Source organism: Exophiala dermatitidis (genome assembly GCF_000230625.1).
Source record: "Exophiala dermatitidis NIH/UT8656 unplaced genomic scaffold supercont1.4, whole genome shotgun sequence".
NCBI lineage: Eukaryota > Fungi > Ascomycota > Eurotiomycetes > Chaetothyriales > Herpotrichiellaceae > Exophiala > Exophiala dermatitidis.
In genome coordinates this window covers 2,356,092-2,368,432 of record NW_008751649.1, presented here as the reverse complement: position 1 = coordinate 2,368,432, position 12,341 = coordinate 2,356,092, and the positions used below count along the sequence as shown (strand labels likewise).

The following is a 12,341-nucleotide window of genomic DNA, read 5'->3' as shown; positions in this document are numbered from 1 at the left end:
TCTATAGAAGGCCAGTATACCACTCTATATATATATATATATATATATATATAATCCCCGAACAGTCGCTGCCCGTGACTTTTTCGCTGACTCATCCCCCGCCGCTTTGCTCCCGCGCTAACGACTATTTAGTCGAATCGCTCCCCTTTCCGCTCCCTTCTGCTCCCTTCGTCTCTTGCGCGCTCCCCTTCCACTCCCTCCTGCTCCCTCCTGCTCCCTCACGGCTCTGGCCCGCTCCTGCCGTGCTCCCTCACGTGCCGGTGAGGCTCCCGTTCGGGCTCCAGTCTCACAGGCGTCAACGTCGCGCACGTCCAGCCAAGTGGTAACTTTACCCGATGGCATCGACGAGGGCCCGTTTTGGCCCTGGATGAAAGGTGGGATCCCTGAGAGGATCCCTGAGAGGATGCCCTGCTACGTCGCTGGACGGGGTCAATTGAATCCCCCAATCCTGTACTGTAGGACAATGCTTCTCTTTTCCTCTCTTCCTTGCACTGTCCTCTCTTCCTCTCCCTCTCCTTCTCTCGGCCCTCACACCGTCCCCTCCCCTCCCTCTACTTCTCGTGGGAATCACTCTTTCTGCCCGGTCTTCTGACTACCTACACGCTCCTTCCGCGCGCTTCGTCGTGCTTTGACCCTCCCTCCCCAGTCATCTCCTGTTCCTTTCCTCTCGACGCCTCTTCTTTCCTTGATCTCCTGCTCAAGTGCGGCGCTGTTCCCCCAATGCCGAAGAGAAAGAAAACCGCGGCGGAAGTCTTTGATGAAGCGGAGGAGAATGGCTGGGAGCCAATTGCGGAGGCCGACGTGAATGGCGATCCGGTCAGCAAACCCATTGAATCGGGGACTGAGCTGAACTACGACCGAATGGTCGTTCTCTGGGACGAGTAAGTTCTTCGCCCGGGCCAAGGGTCGTGCTGGGCTTTGCTAATGAAGGTGAACTTTGGCATGTAGGTATGCACGGCGAAATCCTGGCGTGAGCCCCTACGATCTACGGTCGGCGAAGCATTTCATGGAGGGCATTGTAAAGGGGAGCAAGGCTGGCCTGAGTCTGTGCTACATGAAGCAAAAGTGGACTGACTTTGGCGCCGCGTGGAAGCGGCGACCTGGCAACCGAAAGATCCCCCACGAAGTGTCGGAGTCGGTGTACTATGTTCGTATCCTATCTCGTCCATCCCACTTTACTTCCGTCGGCGGCGAGGCTGAGAGATTGTATCAGTACATCGAAACGGTGTTGAAGAAACGGTACAACCTCTCGACCGAACGACGGCAGCCGCATTTCATGACGGTGCCCCATTTTGTCGTTCTGATTAAACACGAGTGGCAAAAGGATTGGCACCAGTATACCCATCCGAGAAGCCTGGTTCAGAACCACGCGGCCTGTACCCTCTTCGTCTACACGCCGTCGAGAGTGGGAGAGATCTTCGAATCCAACATGCGCCGCGGCTCCGGACGAGGGTTACTGTACAAGGTGTGAACACCGTGCCATCCAAGCTGGGATGGGCCCCCTGCTGACATTTCGGACGCAGGATGTCGTGTTCGTCGTCTTCAAGAATGAGAAAGGAAAAGCAGAACTCGCCGTGCGGGCCACGCGCGACGCGAAAGGCTTCACCAATAAGCCACACAAAAGGTCAATCGACCGAAAACTTCCTCTTCTCCGCTTCAACGGGCATCCTGCTGACATGGAGCTTCCACCAGGCCACAGCACGGAATGTACGAGGATATGCAGCCGCTGTACGCGAACCCGGTCCTGCCTCTTCTGGCCATCGCCCTCGCCGATGGCGCCTTCCAAGATTACCTCACCTTCGAGGAAATCGAGGCGATCCCGCCCCCAGTCGATGGGTCCTTACACCAACTTCGAATTCGGAAAGAGCTGCACCAGGTGCCCTTTCTCCGCACCATGTCTTCTGAGGGCCCGACCGGCAAGATTCAACCGGCAGTATCCTTCAGCAGTGGGCTGGTCGGCTTGGGCCATCGAGCGGGGTATGAAGAAAATATCCGGGTTCACGATTTTAGGAGGGAGGTCCTGGTCAAGGCCGACGGTAGGTCCCGGCTGAATGAGGCCGCTGGTAACGGAAAGCGCTGACCTCGACACAGACAACGGCTATTCGATCGCCGAGAGAATGAAGTTTGCAGGCCACGAAAATTCCGACACCTTCTTCGGCTCGTACATGCCTCAGATCAGCACCGTCGACGGGCAGGCCAGCTACTGGGGGAAGGCGCGCCGCACCGTCTACCTCGAGGGCTTCCGCGGCCTCTCGCTGCAGCACCACCCCCAGATGCTGCAATCGCTGCCGGCGAAGGTGGAGGCGAATCTGAAAGAGCGCGCCGATTTTATCGTCCTCAACGAGGAGATCGAGTCCCTCGGAGAGAGAATCCGACGTCTCCCGGTCGAGCACGACAGCCAGCGGGAACGGACCCGCCGGGAGGAGCTGTACTGGCAGAAACGCCAGATGGTGTCGGAGGAGCTCGGCCGGTGGCAGGAAATCCAATCACGGAAGGTCAACCAGGACACCGAAGTGGCGGCCTCGCCCGTCGCGTCGCTACCCAGCTTCTTCAGCCGTGTCCGGCGGCTGGACCCGCCTCGTGACCGTCTGGCCTCCTCGCTTTTTCTCGACGTTCCCCTCCGGAGCCCCGAGGGGCGAGCGGCCCTCCAGGATATAATTACCCTGTATCAGGAGAACCCCAAAGTGGCCTATCGCCCGAGTCTGCGTCCAGAGAACGGCCGTTGCCCCGTGTCGAAGTGCGCGGTAGAGATGGAAAGGTAAGTGACCCCTTTTAAGCTCCCCCCTAAGGTTTCTCCGATTCCCGTTCGGCGAACGGCACCTTACTGACTATATTCACCTCGACAGCGTCGATCTCGCGACTCGATAGGATCACATTTACCGATGCTACAAAGCCCGTCTCGCGGCCGAATACGGTACGGCCGAGTTATACTTCCAATATAACGAGTGGATCACCGGCAAGCAGGGCTAGCGCGAGCATTACCGGCGCCACTTAAATAATCTCGAGTTACTCCCAGTCTAGTGGAATCCCCTAATCTTCCGTTAGACCTTGGCCGCGGCTGGTCACTACCCCTTCTGCCTATTCAACCCGCGTCTCCCGCCCGACGAGCGGTTCCGTCAGTTCACGAAAAAGCTACCCTAGCAGCAACACCTGGACGGGTATTTTGACGGGCTCGAGGGGAAAGAAGCGCTCGAGAAGAAGGACGGGCTCGCTCTCGCGTCGGACGAGTCGAACGAGATCAAGGCGACGCCGTGTCCGAACCCGCGATACGGTCTCTCCTTTAACGCTATCGTAGATCTCCAATATCACGCCTAGGACACCCACTGCTACAAGCGGACTAAGGCCAGCGCAAGCAAGCGACGTTGCTGTACCAGTCGACCGCATTCGAAGGCCGAAGATAGCTTCATCGCCTCCGTCGAGGCCGCCTACTCTTCTGACTCCCCAGCGGGCAATCACCAATCCTACTTTGTCGAGGAAGCCGTAGCGATGTCCAATTCCGACACCACCGATCCTGCTGTCTCACCGAGAGACTGCGTCGACGCTCTACTTTCCTCAGCCCACCCACAGCTGAGTGAGGTAACTACTTCCGTCGACTCCTGCAGCGGCCTACACGCAGGCCTTCTAATCGACCCAAGTCTTTCCGATCTAGAGCAAACGAATCTCGTATCGGCGATAGGCCTTAGGACTTCCTACCCCTCCTCCGAACGCAAGTATAGTTCGATCGGTAATAGCTTATCGGAGTCGGGGCCTTATACGCTAGATACGATAGAGGCGCTATAGCCTATTAAGCTATCGATCCTACCGAGCTAGGCGGTTACGGATACGACGGCCTTAACCCCCTCGTCGGCGGAATCCTAGTAAAGGATTCGCATTACGGTTAGTAAGATAGCGGATATTGCCATAATATAAATACTCCTAGAGCCTCGACCCGCAATAGGCTAGTGGCTAGACCGCAAGGCGAGAAATCTTCCGCCCATCGGAGTAAACGAAGGAGACGATCGGATAGCGGAGGATACTCTAGCGTTCACCGGCGATGGCGAATTCCCATCCCAATACACAACCCCTAATGATGCGATCGGTTCCCTCGGGCCGGGAGAGGTCGATGACGACGCTATCTTCGGTCAGTATTTATGCTCGCCTTCACCCCCGCCCTCGCCCGCGCCCACTCTTTCACCGGACGACACCACCAGCGAATTAAGCGGAGTAACGTTGTTTAATACCGGACGCGATCCGTCCCGTAGTTGCCTGGAGTTATACGCGGAGATATCGAGGAGTCCGGCTCCAGAAATTTCGCCATCGAGTGAGATAGCTCGAGATCAAGATCACCCTTGCCACTCCGCGAATGGGACTAGCATTCATCTCCGAGTCAGCCAGCCGAAAATCACACTCCGCTTTAAACTCCCGGACAGAGGGCGCCAATCCAGGAAGAAAATAAGGAAATGGGGTCGATCAGGGAAAAGGGGGAACCCAGGAACCCAGAGAGAAGGGGAGAAAGGGAAAGAAGGTAAAGCGAGACACATCCGTTGAAGGTAGCGATCTGATTCTAGACTTGAATAAGTTAGGCAACTTCTTTAGCGACCTCCCATTACAGCTTCACAGCTGCTTAAGGGCCAGGAACCTCGAGAATTATGGTAAAGAGAAGGATGCAGCGAGGCTGCTCGAGCCGGTGGTTGATCATTATTATAGAACGAAATGAGTAAGGGTTTCTAAGTTCGTCTCCCTGATCGAAGAGCAGCTAGACGGTACGATTAAAACGTGCTGATGAAATCCAATAAAGCGAACAATAATGATGTCTCAACCCGACAACCTTCGTCCTGGTGTTTCCCACGTCGGAAGCCTTTCTCAAGCCAACATCGAATAGCGTCTTCATCCATTCCTCGAGCATTCTGTTGTGCAATTAAAATGGATGCATGACTACAAGGTACCGTGGATTCGTCTTGGAGGGGAGGATATGTCTTGCAGTCTGACTCCGGGCCTAAGGGGCCCTGAGAGGCGTCCTCAGATTGGCCGGAGATTGTGCCGCCTTTAAGGGCTGATATAGATTCCTTGTCCATCTCTGTCTTATGTTGCGGCATGAGACTGGGTTCTGGGATTTGGAAGAGATGCACAGAGGTTGGCGATATGAAAGCTGGTGATGGTTCCGGCGGTGAGACTATTGGGGTGAATGACCCGTCTGCGACCGTAGAATTCGTTGCCGCCCAGGAGGGTCGAGACTTGGATGTGGTAGCCATATCGGGTGAGCGACTGGTGTCTGTGACCCATAAGGTGGTCTTTAGTGTCTCGTCACCCATTTTCTCTAGCTGTTGTTGTCCTTCTGTTGGTGCCAACGACTCCGGAATCACATCTTCACCAGGATGCTCCTCAGCAGTCCGGTACTTCCAGTATCTGCAATTACTTTCTAGTTCCGCAATCCTCGCTCTTGCCTGAGCGAGAAGATGTTCGCTATGGTCAACCTTCTCTTCAAGGAAAGCGATATACTGTCGTCGTCGCTCACGGTGACGTCGCTGATTGTTCCGCACTCGGATCAGTGTGTGTGCAGGTGTTTTGTTTTGTGTCAGCCTGACAGAGGTAAATTGATCATCCGTTAGATACATCTTGCCCCCGGAAAAGAATTAGATAGATTGAACCGAAGGAAACTAGCGATGCTTGCGATTGAGATCACAAGAGACGTTTCAAAAAGTCAAAACCTGGATGACGTCGCCAAGACTGGTGACATATCGACATGCATCACGCCACCACCGTAAAGAGGATAGCTCTTTACGCCTGGCAGCAGGTCTGCCAAGGGCCCCTAGAATCCCAGCCCTCTCTTTGAGAGATGGGATCAACGAATCAAGAGCACAATAACACCCACTTGTGGGATTTGTTGGAAGGTGAGCATCAAGCGAGGAAGGCCAGGAGATGTCGAGGCCACATATGCGACGGTACGAAGACCGAAGTGTGCTCTCCTTTGCCTCCGCGGTTGACAGTCTTCTTTCCAAATTGTGCATCACCTAGAGACGCCAGAGGAGACATGTGAGTTAGCAGAGCCACTGAAATCCTCACAACTGCAAGTTCCCACTGCACGAGACTCAAGACAGAGTAAGATTTGCAACCAGTCATTCCTATATCCATCCATGGATCGGCACCTCTCGACTTGCCTTCTTATGTACTACCCAGCAACCTCCACCCGCCATGCTTAGGGATTGCGATGGACCTCGACATATTACCCACCACTCAGCATCTGAGCGCAGAAGGCGAGCCTGACCTTATCGCTGATGGCGTTATCACCCTTCAGGACGCAGAAGGGGTGTTCACTTCATATCGCCAATGTCTCGATCGGTTCCTTTACAACATCCTGGAAGAACATGATTCACTGACCAGCATCCGTAAAAGTTCTCCGCTTTTGACCGCCGCAGTCTGTGTTGTCGGCGCCCTTCACACTTTTTCACCTCAATATCAAGCATGTTACGAGCACTTCGTCCAATTGGCATCTGTCCGGCTGTTCTCAAAGAAAAATACGCCCGACGACATCCGTGCCCTTTGCATAGCCGCATTCTGGCTCGGCGACATATCCTCTAGTCTCATTGGAGCAGGCAGGTTTCGCCATCACTCTTAATCTGCCAGTCCAAATACTAACCTCATGATGATGTAGCGGTTCGTCTTGCAAGCGAACTGGGCATCCATCGGCACATACAGAACGCCCGCCATCAGAGGGACTGCTATCGAAATACTCGTTTATTCTACCTTGTATGCGTTTGCGACAGCCAATTATCGATTACCCGCGGAAGGCCCCCATTGGCCTGGGACTTCGGCTCCATTATTTCTCCTAAAGAGCTGCTTCAATCTGAATATGCGACCAAGCTTGATGAGAGTCTCGTCAGTCAATTGGAACTTTGGTCTATAAGCACTCAAATCTTTGACCGATTTTACCTTGACCCCGACGATGACCTGCCAAATGGCTGGATTCCTCTTACCCACCGTCTACGTACCGCCATAGAGACCTGGAAAGTCGAATGGGATGACAAACTCCTCGTCAATGAAATCGAAGCTGGCTTCGCATCCAAAGCAACCCATTTGCAATATTACTTTACGAGATTATACCTATGTTCCGTTGGATTTCGGAGGCCGGCTATTTCACAAAGCAATCATCCTCGCTCGGAACTTGGTCTTGAATTTGCAGCAGCTGCGATGCATTCTGCAGTGTCGATTCTACAAGTAATCTTAACCGACAAGGAAATTCAATCTTACTTGTGCGAACTACCTGTTTACTTCAATGATATGATTGCCTTTACGATTGGCTTCCTCTGTGAGGTGACGACGAAATATCTAGCCAATACGTGGATCGACAATGCTGAGATCAACGCTGAATTGGATGAGCTGGTTCACGCTTTCCACAATAGTACAGCTATCATGCAGCCTAAGCATCCGTTGGCTGGTGTTCTGAGCAGCATGCGACATTTAGTTGGCCGATTGCAAACCCTTCGCCAGGCACGGGAAACAGGGCATAGCCATCACCAGCAGATGCTGTCGCAGATTCATGCGTTCCAACACAGTAATTGAAGGCGAGCTGAGACACTGAACTCACATCTCCCTCTACCGGTGATGCGAATGACCAAAGTCGATGCCAACAATGTTCGAAATGAATGCCCTTATCAGATTGTGCTTGCCATTTTGGATGAGTTGCAGTGGTGGGAAAGTGGGTGGCTTCATTTGATATCGGCGATATGTCCTCGGTCCGTATCGTCCATTAGTCGACCAGATCCTCCAGATTGAGCATGACGATCTCCCAGTATACTAGGTGACTTCAGCTCTGTCGAAGAGTTGATCCCAACTGAGACCGCTTCAGGAGCTTGCCAAAGTAATTTTAAGGAGCGAGGGTCTGCAAGATAATTCGCCGAAGCTCTTCTGCGATTTCTTATTGGAATTGACGTACTGAGAAATAAACCCCGTTGAAATATTCGATTGAAGTTGTAAATCGATTGCTCAGGCCTCTGCAGATTAGGAGGTCATTGCATAGATATGCCCTCGCCAAATAAACGAAAGACCACAGGAATATCGCACCACACTGGGTTAGCCTGTTCAAAGACGCAGCCAGTCGTCTAACTCTGTTGCATGGTTTCGCTCTGGTGTTTGGACGAATGCCGACATCCGGGCGTGGAACAACCATTGCTCGAGACTAGAATCGTCCGGCGCACATTTGATGGGAATGGAAGAGGTAGTACAATGGCAGTGAGGGACATTGGCACATGATGATTAAGCTGCGAAATTTCTTACCGTATGCCTTGCGCGCATGGCAATGACGTCGAAGGCGTTCAGGCGGGTGAGTGACAAAAGACTTGACAGTTTGTCACTGCCCATCCATGATTGGCTCGTGTAATCGGAACGTGGCCTCCTTCGGCGACTTGCCTTCCATGGCACCCGCTCATAAGATGGTTGAGACGGACGGCAAGGCAAGGTACCCAAGATCATCGCAACGACTTTATTTCCGATTGCGCCGGAGCCTGCAGTACTTATCACTCGCATTTCCAGGGTCTTTCTGCCTTGCACATCATTTCCTAATCAAAATGCACGAAAGCGAGGGCGCCAGCCATGCGTGTAATTTTATATGTCGGCTGAGAAGATGGACCGGCCCCAAAGATGAGAGGACCGGGGCCAACGATACATATCAAGGAATGATTTCTGTGTGGAGGTGGTTTCGCTCCTCCCTTCGAGAACCATGTGCAGAATTCCTCGGGACGCTGGTCGTATGTCAAACCCGCTGATGCATTGAACAATCAACTGAAAGACGGGACTACAGATGGTACTGTTTCTGGAGGGCGTTGTTGCCCAAATCACCATTTCCGATCGAAAAAATGGCTCGTATTTGTCGATCAGCATTGTCACGGGCATCGCGGTCATGCTGGGGATGTTAATTGCAGGTCCGGTCTCGGGGGCCCATCTGAATCCGGCGATTACTCTTGCTTTTGTCGCATTCGGGCGGTTCCCTCTTCGAAAGGCTCCTGGATTCATCATCTCTCAGGTACGTTTTCATGAATGCTGGAGCACGCTATTATTTTATTTTCCTTCTCATTCTGTTTTGTCAACAGATACTAATCTCTTAGCTTCTGGGTGGCTTTACTGGAGCAGCCCTAGTTTATGCCAACTACAGAAGCGGCATTGATTTCATTGAAAGGCACAACATTCGCACCCATACAACAGCAATCATATTCAGCACTTACCCCCAGCCATATCTCACTAAACTTGGTCAGCTATTCTCAGAGTTTCTGGCTACAGCTCTTCTGAGTATGGGCATATTTTCGATTTCGAATACTGGGCATGCACAAGTAATCCGTGATTTGGCGCCTTTGTGGGTTTTTCTCCTCATCCTTTGCATCGGTGGTGCACTCGGCCTCGAGACGGGTTACGCTATGAATATGGCTAGAGACTTTGCCCCCCGTTGCTTTGCGTAAGCCCCACAGCAACCTGGTGATTTGAGTGGTGGCTGACAGAATCGTAGCTATTTTGCTGGTTACGGGCCTGAAGTCTGGACGTATGGGGACTATTATTGGTGGGTCCCTGTTGTTGCTCCATTTTTGGGCGCCTTATTTGGAGGACTCGTCTACAAGGCCTTTGTATACGATGATGATTTGTCGGTCAAGTAAATACTATGTTATTTTGCACCCACCACCTAGTACGGTCGTACCCGGAGGGCCAGCACATCTAAAATCCCTGTTGTCCTTAAGCCTACACTTGTTTTGCTGCTTGGGGCGGGGGTTTCGCTCTTACAGGGCCCCCTTGAGTTCCATCCACAAACAGATTGATCTCCTCAATTTCTCGGAATTCTTTTGCGCACCGCCTGAGACAGATCCCAGGTGAACTAAGTGGCGTCTCCGACACCGGTAGCAACACCTAATGTTCTTTTCTGGCTTCGGTGGATAACCTAAATCTCCTTCACTTACCCTGTTTCCTGTTGATGTGTACACAGAGAAGTAAGGACCCGGAAACTAGAGCTGTGCAACTACCAAATATGTCAGTCTATATGGGATTTCGAACCATCAGCACAGTCAAACACAAAATTGAGGTAATCGATTAAAACTCAAGGTAAGATTAAAGAAAGGCACTTCATAAAGTGTTATTAATAGCTTCTGACAGTTGCGAGCCTGAAACATGCGGACTTTACAAGTTCAGAAACTTATTCTGCTTTGTCTGGGGTAATTCGACAAAATTGGAAAGGGACCAGTCCGTTATGTCTCCAACTGAGAGGGACCGACTCATGCTTTGACGGCATAGATCTTGAATGAACCTAGATGGCGTTTAGTAAATGCTAAGGACAATGGGCTTCAAGAAATATTGCCACACGTACCCGCCCACTCATTGAAATCCAAGCCAGCGAAGTCATTTCTGCTGGCTTCGGAAGCATCATCTTGCTCGGCGGCCTTGTTATTACAACAAGAAGGCGACTTCTCACAGCAGGGGTTCTTCGCGTCTGTACCACAGCATTGGCTTGAAGTTTCAGCCCCTTTGCCCTTGTACACATTCAAGTCATGGTGGGCGTCGACAATGAGAATTTCTGTTCACAGCGGTAGAGCATCAGCAGACTTGCCTACATAAAGGGCACTCTTCCAAAGTGGCGAGAGAAAGACGACAACTTACCGTCAAACCCTGCTGCGCGAAGATACTGCTCGTACTGTTTCACTTGGCTTGCACCCGCGATACATCCCACATATAGAGCCATGTCGCGTTTCAGCTCTTGTGAAAGCTCCTTTCTCGTCAGAATGTCGCTGATTGCCACGCGCCCACCAGTCTTGAGCAGCCGGAACATTTCGTTGAACACGAGCTGTTTTTCTCCCTCTGGGACGAGATTTACGACGCAGTTGCTTATGATGCAGTCGGCAATGGCGTCTGGCAATGCCACTTTGGTGATTCGAGACTCCACGAATGAAATATTGTTGGATTGGGCCCTTTCCTTGTTCCGTTCTGCTCGCTCGAGCATGTCCTGTTGCGTACGTTTAGTGCGATCCACGCCACCGTAAGGGAGGGCAAGGAGATGTCACACCTTGTTCATATCCACTCCGATAGCTTTGCCTTGGGCCCCGACCTTTTTTGCCGCAAGAAACACGTCAAACCCAGCTCCGCTGCCGAGATCGACAACGATCTCTCCCTACTCGACCGTTAGGTGATGGATTGAAGCCTCAGGCAATACATCACGCAGTTGGGCTAGAACGCGCCAAGGGGAGGGAGGGAGGGATGTACTTCTCTTAGTTTTGCGAGCGCCAATGGGTTTCCGCAGCTTAGACCAAGATTAGCACCCTCGGGGATGCTTGCCAGCTCTTGCTCGCTGTATCCAAATGCCGCAGCGACCTTACGTCCATAGTCACTACCGTTACCTTTGACGGCAGCGCTGTAGGCTTCTTGGACTTTCTCGTAGATCTGGCTTTCGTCCATTGGGATCTCTGCAACGGAAGCCAAGAGAGCAAGAGATTGGATTCGTAATCGAAGTAAGACTAGGATTGGGAAGAAGGGCGAGGGTAGAAAGCAGGATGGTGAATGTTTCAGGGTAAGCGACACCTTGATATATCTCTGCTCATTACCCCTGATATGTCACTGCCACTCGTAGAAAGCGCGGAAGATCGTATATCACGGCTCAGTTAAGGTTCTAAATTAGGCGCCACTGGCTTTGGCCCGCAATTATTTTGTAAGCGTACTGGAAACTCTCTAATCCGTCGTGCCCAAAATCGGTAAATGATTGGGTCTTCTGCCGATATGTCACTAACGGAGCACACGAATCAGCGGCGAATATGACAAAGCTCCAGCCAAGCACATTCAATTGAGGCGGTGCCAAGATGATATGTCACGGGTGAACTGTCTCTGCCCCGTACTCCTCCCTGAACTAGGAATAGTTCCCCGATACTTCGAGCAGTTGTTCGATAGCCCGCTCGTACAGATGGGCATTAAGGTCATTTTCAATCCCGGTTTCCTTTTTGGTATTGCCCGATACCTGCTGATGAATCCACTCTTACTGGTGCCCGATCATCTGCACAAACCCTTGCAACAGGAAAAGCCCAGTGGCAGATTTCGCTTGCTCTCGTTGTCGGCCTCTCACAGGGCGCATCGGGGAGTATCAGCGAACAAGCTGGGCTACTCTGCCGAGCCTAGTTGACAACATCGATTCTACTGTAACTGCGGCCATGATCTAGCTTCAGGCTTGGTTTCATAATTTCTTTTTCTTCCTTGACTGCTGTAACCATGTATGAATATTACATGGACAGGAGTAGGAGCGATAGTGGTTATTCCTGTTAGCCGCTCGTATTGTTCCCCGCACTTGATGCGGGGTTGATGGATCCTCATGGTGACATACCGTTCTTCTGGTTGCAGATCTGCCA

The 12,341-nt window shown here is 52.0% G+C and overlaps 5 protein-coding genes across 5 annotated transcripts; 3 read left to right on the top strand and 2 right to left on the bottom strand.

Annotated features, from left to right (window-relative positions):
* The first annotated feature begins 170 nt into the window (after window positions 1-170).
* Window positions 171-5,407, top strand: HMPREF1120_05181 (uncharacterized protein). Its single transcript, XM_009159345.1, has 8 exons — window positions 171-881; window positions 949-1,147; window positions 1,214-1,465; window positions 1,524-1,624; window positions 1,693-2,036; window positions 2,092-2,758; window positions 2,847-4,710; window positions 4,778-5,407. Exons 1-7 carry the CDS (start codon window positions 721-723, stop codon window positions 2,866-2,868), a joined length of 1,746 nt encoding a protein of 581 aa, XP_009157593.1. The 5' UTR covers window positions 171-720; the 3' UTR covers window positions 2,869-4,710; window positions 4,778-5,407.
* HMPREF1120_05180 (uncharacterized protein) lies at window positions 4,520-5,817 on the bottom strand. The gene has a single exon (XM_009159344.1). It carries the CDS (start codon window positions 5,592-5,594, stop codon window positions 4,749-4,751), a length of 846 nt encoding a protein of 281 aa, XP_009157592.1. The 5' UTR covers window positions 5,595-5,817; the 3' UTR covers window positions 4,520-4,748.
* Window positions 5,803-8,069, top strand: HMPREF1120_05179 (uncharacterized protein). Its single transcript, XM_009159343.1, has 2 exons — window positions 5,803-6,572; window positions 6,632-8,069. The coding sequence occupies exons 1-2, from the start codon at window positions 6,188-6,190 to the stop codon at window positions 7,537-7,539; spliced, it is 1,293 nt and encodes a 430-aa protein (XP_009157591.1). The 5' UTR covers window positions 5,803-6,187; the 3' UTR covers window positions 7,540-8,069.
* Window positions 8,070-8,071: 2 nt separating this feature from the next.
* On the top strand, window positions 8,072-10,556 carry HMPREF1120_05178 (aquaglyceroporin like protein). Its single transcript, XM_009159342.1, has 5 exons — window positions 8,072-8,723; window positions 8,777-8,998; window positions 9,081-9,424; window positions 9,476-10,059; window positions 10,111-10,556. The coding sequence occupies exons 1-4, from the start codon at window positions 8,340-8,342 to the stop codon at window positions 9,618-9,620; spliced, it is 1,095 nt and encodes a 364-aa protein (XP_009157590.1). The 5' UTR covers window positions 8,072-8,339; the 3' UTR covers window positions 9,621-10,059; window positions 10,111-10,556.
* Window positions 9,610-11,739, bottom strand: HMPREF1120_05177 (arsenite methyltransferase). The gene is made up of 5 exons (XM_009159341.1): window positions 11,212-11,739; window positions 11,015-11,119; window positions 10,612-10,954; window positions 10,322-10,528; window positions 9,610-10,261 (listed from the first exon to the last, which is right to left on the bottom strand). Exons 1-5 carry the CDS (start codon window positions 11,401-11,403, stop codon window positions 10,230-10,232), a joined length of 879 nt encoding a protein of 292 aa, XP_009157589.1. The 5' UTR covers window positions 11,404-11,739; the 3' UTR covers window positions 9,610-10,229.
* Window positions 11,740-12,341: the final 602 nt, after the last annotated feature.